Consider the following 13118-nt stretch of genomic DNA (forward strand, 5'->3'; position numbering starts at 1 on the left):
ACAGAGCCCCTCTCATACTGTTTTGGAAAAATCTGGGCCCTTCTGGGCCATGCATAGGTGCCTTTATAAAATCATTCTTTTCACTAATTATAGTCCCATAACTGTGTCCTGCAGATTATTCCAGATTAGTCAGAGAAGTACTTTCCTTGGTCATCATTTCCAAGCCACTGTCATTGTTTACTGCTCTGTTCCGTCCTCCAGGATCATCATGGTAGTTTCCTCATCAGCCTGGGCTACTTGAGTTTACCTCCTACCCAACTTCATCTCTGACTGTGATACCCACCTGCCAAAAAAAATTGTTTCATGGCTCCTGGTCAGGTACCAAACTGTCTGTTCCTAGCCCAGATGTCCAGAATTCCAGCCTTACTCTACCTGTCTCTTATGGCTCATTAGCTGCCCCCCTTGTCTTGGCCCTTGTGTTTTTCATACTCTGTACCTGGCACATCTCTTTCTCATGTCTGTTTATCAGAGCATCCCAAAAGGCTCATTGGCAGTATCCCCTTTTGTATGGGACCTATCTCAATTCTCCATACCCAGATGTGATATTCTGAAGCCCTCAGGCACCTTAGTTGACCACTATGCCAGCATATCTTACCTTCTGTTAACAGCTTCTAGGGTCCTGGTCTTCCTTTTTCCCTGCCAGATTTCTAGGCCTGTCTGCCACTCAGCTGGGCTCCCCTCAGCATCTTCCAGCTTTAGCTGAGTCCTCTCTGACATCTGTTCAAGCCTGGCAGAGGGATAGTTTGTTTTAAGATACCTGATATTCTTCTATCTCTTTCTTTTGTTATTTTTTGTCCCTCTCTGATAGTTTGGAACATCATCTTAGATTGAAATAAAAGTAGTGCCCACTTTCATCATTGCAATATTTCATTGCATTATATTCTCTGAGTTGATAGTGGTATGTGTGCATTATTAGGTATGTGCAACATTTACAATTGGGCTGCGTGGAAATTTTAAATTGTATGCAGCAAAGAAGTCACCACAAGTTCAAATCTTAAGACAAAAAGACTGAAAAAATAAGCACAGTACATAAGACAAAAGTTTAATTTCTGTGCTATGCAAAGAGCTTTTACAAATCACTAAGAGGAAAACAGTCCGATAGAAAAACAGATTTCATTCATTTAAAAAATTGTGAATGCTCAGGAGACGAGAGAAAAAGATACTTCATTCTTAATCAGACAGCAACAAATTAAAATGAAACACTAATGGAACTGCAGAAATTAAAACAGCATTTGTGCTCAGCGTTGGTAAGGAATAAACATTCCCATATACCTTTAAGGCAACTGCCCATTGTGGCAACCTTTTGGAAAAACAATTTGGCAGTTCCCTCTCTATGGATTGATCCTACACTTATTCTTGCATAATTGGGCTATGTTGTATGTAAGGTATTTATTTCATTGCAGTATAGTCATAAAAATTACACAATAAGGCCGCAATCAGTTAAAAACCTATTGGAACACCCATACGTTAGAAAGCTATACAAAATACTCCATGGCCATTCAGAAGAATGCTGTAACTCTCTATTATAGTGACAAGGAAAGCTGTCTGAGACTTACAGACTGATACCAGGAGAAATAAGGGGGGTTTTCTAGAGATGGAAATTTTTTTAATGCTTTGTCTCATGATGAATAACATTCACAATTTAGAGCCCTGCGAAGACCAAAAAAACAAGGAAGTCTTGTCATCGGGGGGAGTTAGAGAAAACAGACAAATGGAAGATCTTATCTTTTTACGGTTGAAGTTTTTAAAAGCCTTAGTTAAGTCTAAGAAACAGTGCTATTTATTTATTCGTATAACCACAACTTTCCATTGCTGCTATTCTTAATGGCAAGACAGATCACAGAGCTTAGTATCCCACCATATTGCCACTAGCTGAATAAGAAAATTTGCTATAGAAGTGGAAGGATGACAGTCACTCTTCCAGATTGATGCTATTTATTTTTCATTGGCACAGAAAAGGTTGCTAGGCATCCCCTGGTCAGCTTCTGCCAGGCCTTCACAGCAGTAATTGCATTGTTCCACGTCTTTATCAAGGAATCCCTTGCCAGCAAGTTTTTGGGAGGGACAAGTGTCAAGGATGAGAAGCCACAATGAAGTACTCGTGACGGAGCAAAGATTACACTGCTCAGGTCATTCTACAAAACTTGTCAGTTTGCTGCCCAAATAAATGCCTAGAGTGCGTAAGACACGGAGCATAGTGACCCCAGGAAGAAAAATCAATTGCAATTCATATTTCATATGTCTATAATTGCTTGTGAAAGCATGGCACCGGTTTGTTTGCAGGGCAGCTTTGCCTCTCCTGTTGTTTCTTTCCTCATTTCTAATGGACATGTCTTTCACATGCTCTGATTTTCAGTGAAGCAAAATTTGGGGCCCTTTTTTCTCATCCACATTACCATTCTTATTACCAGTGCCCTGCCCTGGATTTGATCCGTGCATTGAACTGTAGACAGGCAGAGCCCATGCAGTAGAAATGGCTATTTTGATTTGAGATTCTTGAAGGTTTTGAGGTGTTTTTATTATTTGTTTACTCATGTTGCTTTGAGGTCCAGTGGGGGGTAGGGGCAAGTGGCAGTGGGGGGTGCTGTTGAAAAAATCATCTTTCATTGGGAGAGTTGTTCATTTATTAGGATTTTAAATATTCAAATTGAATTTTTTGTGTGTGCTGCTTTCTCAGGACAGGGGACCCATAACACCTGCTAATTTTGAAAATCACCCAGTCCGTCCTATTGGCCCTCTCTGGCTCCAGTCTCCCCCACCCCAAGTCTTTATCATGTGCAGCTACTTTTGGATTCGTAGCCCTTCTGTGGACTGAGATGTCATAGGCACGGAGAAAATGCTGCTCACTTTATGGATTACTGTTAGGTCAACAAAACTTTGGCAGCATTGATTAACTTGACAGTGAGTACAGCAGTACATTTATCACTTATGGCTGTGCTGTAGAAAATCTAATAAGAAGCAAACAATTCCCTTTAGAGCAGTAACAGGTTCACTGTGGCTAACGGTGCATGCACTGGAAATTTCTGCCTTTAAATTATACCCTTGCCGCTGGTTGGGTCATTGACTCAAAGCTACTACACTTCTATAGTCGTGCTGTTGTTATTAATTGCATCACCGTTATCTGACTTAAATATTCAAATTGTTCCATATATGTGGTGTTTTTAAAAATGAGTGGATGTATTAGATACAGTTCTAGAATGATGATTTTAAAATAATAGCTAGAAATAGAGAGTTCTATTGTATGAAACGAGGATTATGACAAGGAATATTACTTCCCACAATCAATGCCATATGTCACTTAGCTTGTTTTGTAACGGAAAACTTTGGAAGAAATTTTAGCCTCACCTAAACATTTTGTAAAGGGAAGTATTTGATGTGGAATGACTATAGACACCTACCGATAGAAATTTGGTGGGATCTTTCTTTGTTTTTTTCTTCGTGCTGAAGATATCCTATTAAGACTTTTAATATTTATTTTCCTTCTACATGCTAAACAGCATTACCTGTCTTCCTCATATTTCATTTAGATTTTCTACAGTGTGCTGGAGTATACATGTTGTAAAAAATAGGAGACGCTATGTTTATTGGATAGCACGCGTTCCAGTGATCAGAGAGGTATGTGTGAAGTGTGATGATGGGTTCAGTAGATCAGAGTAAGTAAGAAAAAGCCGAGTTTTTTAAACTGTTGCAGTAGGTACCTGGAAAACTTAGAGTCTTTGATTGATGAATGACTTATCATTTTTGTGGTACCATAGACAGAAAATCTGAAAACATGGCAAAAACAAAGCCACCTTCTGGGGGCAATTCTTATTTCACAGGACACTGCTTTTCTTTCTCTTAAACTGCTTTTTTAGACTTTCTGGAAAGCTGTCTAATTTATCTTAATTTTTCTCTTATCCCCGTGCTACACTGAAATTCACAATTCAGCTGAAGAGATCTGGTGCAAACGGGGGGGAAATTCCAGTTTTTTGTTTTGTTTTGCTTTCTTTTGAGTGCTCTGTGTTTTGCTAGAAAACAGTTTTGAATGGAGAGCTTTTTACGGCAGCATCTGTGAGATGATATAGTTTTCTTTGTTGGGAGAAAAGCATTCTGCCTGCATCAATTGTCAGGAGGCTTAATATAATAAGGCAGCTTGCGCTATGGCTAAGAGAAATACCACGCACTAGAAATTCCCACAGCAGTTTGTGTTTAGAAGAAAAACTGAGCTCTCCGGAAACATGAATACATTGAAAACCAAGACTTCCTATGGCCGACCTTGAGAAGGAGCAGAAAGGGTTGCTGTCCAAAGGTCCATGTCAGTGATCTCGTCCAACATTTGTCTCTGAGATTCTAGAAGGCATATAAAGCCACATTACTTTTTCTTGAGCTTTGAGAAGGCCTGGCTGTGAATCAGTAATATTCAGGCCTGTTGATGTTAGTGTTTTGACTTAATTCCATGAGACTGTGTTCTCCTGTTTATTCTATAGGGTAAATGTAACATATCTCCCTTCTAAAAACTCTTTCCAGCAAGAGCCACGTCTACCGCTGTGGATTTCACAGGTTACAATAGGAGTCCCCCTGCCGCTTGCCCTAGTGAACAGAGGCCGGGTATTGATTAACTATCACCCTGGCATCAGAACTACTCTTAGGATTCAATTTTTTTGTTGTTTTGCATATTTTATTGATCACAGTGGTAAATGAGCATCAAGCGTGCAAGAAGACGATGAATTGTTTACTTGCATAAAATAACCTTTCAATAAGGGAAGATGCATGGCTTATGCTTTGGTTCTGTTCTGCGGCCCGAAGCAGATGGCATTCAGCTGCTATTGATTTGCTTCGATAGTTAAGGAGCAGCCTGCAACCCTGCATGCCCACTGCATTGTGAAAAAGGGTGTAGATTTGGGGACCAGGATGGAAGCCAAGAAGGGACTGACTCGCCCTCCCTAAAATCCTAAGGAGAACAAAAAAAAAATCGTATTTGAAAACCATGAATATCCACTTAAATGGGAACTTGAATTAATGTAATCAGATGTGTGCTGGTGTTTTTAGAGAAAGAACATTTGTGGTCATCACTTATGCAGATATCTCCAGTGAATAACAGATTGAGTAATAATCAGAGAATACTAATTTTAAGCATGTTATATCTGAAGAAAGCGGAATCAAATCTTTCCTCCTGCCTTTGGGATAGAATGAGGTAATCTGCAGATAGATCATGTCATGTCCACTGCCGGGCCTGCTGGCTTTAAACATAAATGTACACATAAGTTGTGCTGACAGTCTACCTCTTTACCAGTTTTGCTTATCTCTAGTTATGCAATAGTCTACCCATAGCTTTTGTCAGCAATCACATTTGGTTTTGAAATGTCATTCTATAATAGGTAGTTACAGATGTTGAATTTATAAATATTTTCCTTGAAGCTGTATCCAACAATGACTTTACATCTCAAACACTAAGGACAGGCTAACCTAGCCATTGTGGCTTTCTTTCCTCTTCCAGACTTATTAAATACTGAAAAGCACTTGTCAAAAATAGTATGAACAATAGCAAATATATTTACATAATAAATCATGTATTTGTTATTCGGGGATAGACGTATTAGTGACATTGAGCTAAATAACTTGTTTTGGCAATTTATAACTTTAAATATAAGTAAAATAACCACAATAAAAAATGTATAATGAAATGGCTTGCCCATAAAAGCAGAACTTTGCAGATTTACTTCACTGGGTTCTTTCTCATAAATAAACTGCTATTACAAATGATAGTCCTAAAAGCATTCCCCTAACTGTTATTCTTAATAATGGAAACATCTTATAATAGGCTGTTTGTGGGGAGAGGGGCAAGTTTGTTTCATTTGCAGGGCAAGGGACAGGTTCACATAGCTTGGTCCCAGGGGAGTCCTGAGTGAGCTCCATCTCCCCCAACCTTTCCCCTACCTTGGCCATAAAGGTTTGGGGAGGTGAATTTTATTTATTTGCTCCTGTAACAAAGAGCATTTATTCTTCCCATTTCTTTGTCTTCTCTTTTTCTCCTCTGAGAAAAGCCAACTTGGAGAAGAGGAGAGTTCAGGGTAGAAAGATGCATTTGTGGAGTGCTGATGTGTGGAGTGGGTGGTGTGCCCTCGTTGCCCATCAGCACGTTTTACACTCTGAGTCCCTTCCACTGTCTGGTGCAATGCAGAGAATACCTACTTGTGCTTCTTCTATGATAAATAAGTTGTCATTTCCATGGTAGGGAGAGAAGACTAGTTGGTATCAGATTTGTTTCACGAAAAGGAAAGTTGCAGACAGGGAAGCTGAGTGGGACAAGTCTGGGACAGGAGACTCAGGGCAGCACCCCTGATATTGGCAGTGCCTATACCTTGTCTCGAATACATGAGAACGGTGTCCACGAGGTCAGAAGGTAATCAGGAAGCTAAGGTGCAGATGACAGTATAGGAGAGAGCTAAGAACACTTCAGAACCAAGCTACCAACACTCATTTTGCATGACAATGTGTCGATTGTGAAAAAATGAACACAAAATTATGAAGGTTAGGGAGCGCATGGGTGGCACACTCAGTTAAGCATCCAACTTTTGGTTTCAGCTCAGGTCATGATCTCAGGGTTGTGAGATCGAGCCCCACATCGGGCTCCATGCTTAGAGCAGAGTCTGCTTGAGTTTCTCTCTCTCTTTTCCTCTCTCCTTCCCCCTTTCTCTCTCTAAAATAAATAAATCTTTAAAAAAAAGATTATGAAGGTTAGGATTCATAAGACTCTCTTCGACAGTTATTGAAATCGGCTTTAAGTTTCTCATTTTGGACTTGTGCTAATTCAGGTAAAACCTGTAATGGGGGCCAATTTGGTATATTTTTAGTAGGTAAGTACTCTTTCTACCTGATGTACGATAATGTATATAAAAGGTGATGTGTGTGTGATTCGTCTTTCATGAGAAAAACAAATGCCTCCCCCTTCTCTTGACAACATCTGACACCAAGTACCAGCCATATTTAACAGTCTTTTGGCTGACCCAAGAAAAACTTGGTTAGCATACAGTATTTTATTTAGCCACATAGGCTGAGAGGCACACTCCTGAATGTTACCTGCAGAAGAGTGAAAAGACAGAAAACATGCACTTTTTAATGACTTCACTGAAGTGTCAACGGCATATTATGCAATACACAAGTTATAAGTGGACAGTCATTTCTTAGTAAACTCAGAGTTGTGTGACTACTAGAACAATCCATTTCTTAGGACATCCCCCTCCCTCACCCCACCAAATTTCCTTCATGCCCACAGAATCTTAGTTTTCCTGCACAGCTCGAGCAACTTTTATTACAAGTTTGAAAAACCGAATTTGTATTAACAGTTGGTGGTGCCTCTGTTTTCTCATTCATTACCCTGACTCTCCTGTCAGTGGTCTGCTTCAGGTTCAGAAGGTAACTTGTCCCTGCAGTGGAGGTAGAAGGTTACAACCTTCTACCTGCATCTTGAAATGCAGCTTTTGGAACTTGAACTCTGGAGACAGTGGGGGGAAAGAGAAGACAGGAAGTCAGGAATAGGAAAGACAGGAAGAAAATAGTTGAGCTTTTATTTATCTGTGTCCTGGTCATTTCCTCTGGAACGCACGTGTGTCTTCTAGGGGAGAATGGCTGGTAGAGGTAGAGACCTCTTCCATGCTTCTTTCATTCTTGACATGCCCCTTCCCCACCCCCCAACATCAAGACTCATGGATCCAGCAAGAAAGGAAGATCTGAGCCCCCACTATGTTTCAAGGACTTTGGGAGCTTCCTACCTATGGTGGGATGGGTCTGATGGAGCCCTTTTGTCCTACTCCCCTGCTACTTACCCCCTGGTGAAAATTGCTGACCCCTTCCTTTTAAGCAGTTCTCTTCATCTTAGCATTTAGCATGCAAAATGTAGTGTTCTGCATCAAGTTAAAAAGGTTTATCTTTAGAATTAGGAGCAACTTAATTATTTGTGCTTCTGGAAAAAAAAAGAAGATGACGACCTAAGGTTATTTAAAACATAGTTGAGAACAGAGGAATTGCTCATGGCATGAATTTTGTAGTTAACAGAATATGTAGCATCCTGTCAACAGCTGGGAAGAAGTTGCTAGTTTTCAGTGGATATTTACTGAGCAGCGACTGTGGGGAATGCCTGGCACAGAGCAAATGATTAGCGCATAATCCTTGCCTTTGAGAAATTTGCTTTGGCCATTCAGATAGTTCAACAAATAAGGACGATGTAATATGTGTGTTGGGAAGAAATGTGTACATTAATCCACAGATAATAGGAGATCATTTTGGTTTGTTTTGCGGGTGATTTAGAGAAGTTACTTAGCTTTCAACAAAGCATCTTACTAGAGAAGAAACTGGTATTAAATCTAAAGGTAAAACTAATAAAGGTTAAGTCTATCCACAGGAGATTTTCTTACATTATCCACAATGAGTAATATACTAAATGTTTGTCTATTCGTTAGATGTGTCAATTTGGAAAAGTATTAACTTTTTTTTAAAGCTATTTCAATGATAGTAGTAGTAGTAGTAGTAGTAGTAGTAGTAGTAGTAGTAGTAATGATAATACAAGGTATCATCAGTTACTGATCCACTTCCTCAAATAAAATTTTGATGATTTACTTCTAAAACTTCACTTAGAAATTGAGGCTAAGAGAAGGTTGTATCTTCAAGAAATAATATCCTCTTCTCAATCCTTAGAAGAGTCCCAAAGACCGAAGTAAATGAAATTTATATGTGTTCTTAATAAGGAGCTTAAGTGAATTTTGCTGACATCATTGTTTGCAAGTGCAATAATTTTGATCATTCTTTTTTCCTCTCAAATGGAATAATATTTATTTATTTACTTACTTGAGAGAAAGAGATGAGTGAATGCATACATGTGTGCATGTGTGAGGGCAAAGGGAGAGGGGGAGAGAGAGAATCCTAAGCAGGCTCCATGCTGGGCTCAATCTTGCAACCCTGAGATCATGACCCGAGTCACTTGCTTAACTGACTGAGATGCCCAGGAACTCCTTAAATGGAATAATATTTAAATTTTGCAAATCCTGTTGACTTTTACATAATTAAAAAGCATATTATAGCTAGTCCCCTCTTGTTCTTTAACTGCGTTAGGGCAACTAGAACCTGTAGTTTTCAAACATTGTTGAATATTTGGCTCTAGCATATACCCTATACATAAAATATAAATCATTTTCCTTGGATTCTGTTTATCTCAGTCAAATCTATTTAAGTCACTGATCAGGGCAGAGTTTCTAGCCAAGACCAGGAATTAACTTACAGCAATAGCATGACTGGCTACTCAAATTTCATCAAGAACCTTCAAATACAAGCCAGCAGAGTAACAAGCAATTATGTGACAACTATTTTTGTATTGCTTCTGTTTATTTTTAGTGAAGTTGGTATATTTGAAAGAGTTACTTTTGAATTTGCCAGATATTCATATTAATTGTGGTAGTCATTCATCATACCACTAACAGAAGGCCCCTGAAAAATCATTGAAATCCATTGGTGTGGGATAGTATTGCCATCATTGTTTTTTCCAGAGTAATCCCTGTTTGCATTAATTAGTGAAGAAATGCCTATTCTATCAAAACTGGGTTTACTTGTGGAGAGTTTAAACACAGGTGCGGGTACATCAGCTTTCTCTCTTGCCCTCATGATATTTGTATGATTTCACAGCAATCTGTTGAAAGACTTAATCTGAAAGGTAAATAAATAAATAAATAAATAAATAAATAAATAAATAAATAAATAAATTTTCCCAGGGGGAAAAAAAGGAAGGAAGAAAACAAGAAAAGAAAGGAAAGAGGAAAGAAAAAGGAAAGAAGGAAGGTTTTCCCCCCCCCTGGAAATGTAATTAGCCAATTCATTTTTAAGCACTTAAACATATCAGAGTGTATTTTAAGAGCAGCTACTGCACAGCTTCCGGAAATTGCATTTTAACCTTTTTTTTTTATTTCAATATATCCGATTGATCCTTCTTTTATCTCTACACAAATGACACAGTTAGTGGAGTTGGGGATACCTAAGCTTAAAGAGGCTCCTAAAAAATGAGAGCATTAACCCCACATGCAGTGAATTCCCTGATCGTCTTACATTCTCCTGCTCAGACTTGAAGTGGGCACCTGCTGTTTAATGTAATTAGTTTCAGAGGGAATGTCAGATCAGTCCTCAGGAGTTTACCCTGACCCAAAAACCCTCATAAGAAAATATCAGTGAGACAAAACAAGAAAAGTTATCACAGTTGGGAAGCTGCTTCTCACCATGTTATTCGTTATTTGGGGGCATGTTTTAAAAAGATTCCTATCTGCTGTCTGGCTCAGTTATTTTCTGGTTGCAAAATTGTGCTCAAGATTGCTGTAGCAAGCAGCTGTTTTCCTCCTCCAAAAATGAGGATGTGGTGGTCTGTGTTTAAAAAATAAATAAATAATTAGAAAACATTTGGAATTTTAACTATAGTTTTTCATACTTATTATGATAGATTAAAAAAATTAAAGGCAAATTAAGCTTGTTCATTTTCAACCTACCCTTTCCCATTGAAATGTATACTGAACAAGACTTTCCCATTTCCCCACTGATGTTCAGCTTATAATGAGCTGTAATTGAAGAGTTCAGAGGGGTCTCATTTTAGTAGCGGGGTAAATCTGAAACACCAAATGGCAGCATCCATGTTCTGTTTGGCCTATTTTTCATAGATGAGCAATTGCTTATTTTGTTGGTAGTTTGTAAGGCACCACATCTAGCCTTATGACGTTGTTTATTTCCCTCTGTCATCCTCCTTGGTTGAATCTTGCTTATATATTCAGCTGCGCTGTGGCTGTGCTCCAGAGCTTCAAGGAGGGGCTCTGGGCCCACCTCTAGCCAGAGGGTGAAGGGGGAGCAGCGACCTTTGAAGGATCAGACAGTTGTGAAAGAACCGAACCCCAAGAACCCTTCAAAGAGAGTGCTGCTGGGTATTAGTGCAAGACCTGGACCTGAATTACTGCAAGACTCAGCTCATCCACCCCCAGAGGCAGACTGTCCACTTCGGAGGATCTGGGCTTGGTGTTGCTGGTCTCGAAGAAAAGCAAGTCATTTAACATCTCACTGAGCTTTCTCATCCACTAAATACTTTTGATCTGTCTACCACAAAGGTGGTAGTGAGCATTAAGTGACCTGGTATATGTGGAGCCAGTTTGTGAGCCATAAAATATTATGCAAATATTAGGTAGTACTATATTTTCTCAGCAAATGCCTTGCTTGATTCCCTACTTACTGATAAATCCTTACTGCAATATTCTGTAGCAGCTGGACCTCCAGCTTCTTTTGGTAATATACTTGCAGCGGAGGTGCTGGTTACCTCCAGTAAGCATAACATTCCTGGCTGACTTCAGTTATAAAGTTTCTCTTTATATTAAGCCAAACTTTGCCTTCTCAGTATTTACCTTTGCTGACGCCCATTCATTCAGCCTGTGCAATGACCCTCATGCATTTAAAGCTATGTCTTAGATATAGAGATAACAGGTAAATGAATGGAGCTGGAACTGAGTGGACAAAAGCCAAGTAAACATTTAAATGACATATTTGCAAGTGCCATAAAGGAAACATGTAAGGGAGCCAGAAGAAAGTTATCAGAGAGTAAGAGGGAATGCTTGGGTTTGGGTGATCCTGGAGCACACACCTCCAAGGAGACTTAAGACTTAGGAGCATTGGGATGCCTGGGGGGCACAGGCTCTTAAGCGCAGGCTCTTGATTTCAGCTCAAGTCATGATCTCAGGGTGGTGAGATCAAGCCCCGTGTTGGGCTCTGTGCTCAGTGCAGAGTCGGCTTGAGACTCTTGTCTGCCTCTGCCCCTCCTCCTTCTAAAATAAATAAATAAATAAATCTTTATATACTTAAAAAAAAAAAAGACTGAAGAGCATTAATCATGTTGAGCATGCACAGAAGGTGGAGGGAACAGCTGTCACAGGGGCTGTGAGCCTAAGGGGCAGAGGCATATTTGTGGCATTGGTGACTGCAGCTTTATAAGTGAATGGCACAGGAGCTCCCAATGATGCTAATGAAAGGCTGAATATGGAGCTGAGGGAAAGGAAGCTTCCAGCTTTGGCAGCTAGGTGGATGGTGCTATCATGTGCTGAAATGAGGAAGGGGATGGAGGAGAGGGTGGCAGTTGAGGGTGAGGGTATTTTCTTTTTAAGGAAATACCAAGTTCTGCTTTGGACCTTTTGAATCAAGGATGTCTGTTAAGAAATTCAAGCAGAGACGTTAAGTAGGTATTTAGTTTCAGAAGAGAGGGCCAGCCTGGAGAAAAGAATTTGTTCCTCATCGCCATAAGGGTCTTAAAATGTGTGGCAGTTGATACTTCTTGGTTAAGGAGAGAGTGGGGGTGGGGAGCAGAGGCTGCTGGCTAAGGTCTGAAGAATCCCAGTATTTCAAGGTCAGCTAGAAAGGGAAGAGGCAACAAAAGAGGGTAAAAATAAGATAGGAGAAACTCTAGGAAAGTTTTGGAAACAAGTGGATGAGCAGTTGTCCAGTGGAGTGCTGGCTGCCCAGAAGTTGAGTGGGGTCAGGACAAAAGTGGCTGTTGGATTTAGCAACAGGGAAGAGATTTGTGATCTTGATGAACTGAGAGTGGTAGAAGCCAAAGCCAGTTTGTAGAGGGTGGAGTAGTGGATGGCCTGAGATAAGAAGAGGAAGCAACATCTGCAGAACATTCTTGAGAACTTTGGCCATGAAAAGAAGCAGAGAAATAAGCTATATCCTCTGAGAGGATTTTTGTGGGTTTTTTTTGTTCTGTTCTTTTATAATGAGATACTGGAATATGTTTATATGCTGATAGGAATGATTCAGCAGAAATGATGGAAGGATAGATGGGTGGGTGGATGGATGGATAGATGGATGGATGAAAGCAATTAAATCATGACTAGGCAGAGGAGAGAAGGACTATATAACTAAAGAAATAAATACTTGAGAAAGTCAAGTGGGCTGAAACAGCATTATTAGAGGAATGGCCTCTGACAGAAGAAGGGGCACCTCCTCCACTAACACAGAGGAAGAAAGAGTTGATGGAAGAGAAATGTAGATAGATTAGGTGGGTTGAAGATAAAGGACATCAACTCTGGTGGCTTCTGCATTCTCATCAAAGCATGAAGAAGTGTGAAGAG

General features: G+C 39.8%; 1 protein-coding gene and 1 long non-coding RNA gene across 14 annotated transcripts in view; one reads left to right on the forward strand and one right to left on the reverse strand.

Annotated features, from left to right (window-relative positions):
- The window catches only part of SNX24 (sorting nexin 24), a 159422-nt gene that overhangs the window by 121537 nt on the left and 24767 nt on the right, over nucleotides 1-13118 (forward strand). The window contains exon 3 of one of the 4 annotated variants that reach the window (XM_049116004.1): nucleotides 3528-3615. The exons of the other annotated variants lie outside the window; for them this stretch is intronic. Coding sequence (XP_048971961.1) covers nucleotides 3528-3615 — 88 coding nt within the window. The remainder of the gene's footprint in view (nucleotides 1-3527; nucleotides 3616-13118) is intronic. 4 annotated transcript variants of the gene reach the window in all.
- The window catches only part of LOC112650453 (uncharacterized), a 34153-nt gene continuing 27997 nt past the window's right edge, over nucleotides 6963-13118 (reverse strand). For 5 of the 10 annotated variants that reach the window (XR_007413922.1, XR_007413919.1, XR_007413920.1 and 2 more), the window contains 3 exons: nucleotides 10239-10380; nucleotides 7806-7942; nucleotides 7077-7474 (listed from right to left, as the gene is read on the reverse strand). This is a non-coding gene — a long non-coding RNA (uncharacterized LOC112650453). The other 5 variants (XR_007413924.1, XR_007413923.1, XR_003130189.2 and 2 more) reach the window with 3 other exon arrangements.

This window comes from Canis lupus, chromosome 11 (assembly GCF_003254725.2).
Source record: "Canis lupus dingo isolate Sandy chromosome 11, ASM325472v2, whole genome shotgun sequence".
In the NCBI taxonomy this organism is placed as follows: Eukaryota; Metazoa; Chordata; class Mammalia; order Carnivora; family Canidae; genus Canis; species Canis lupus.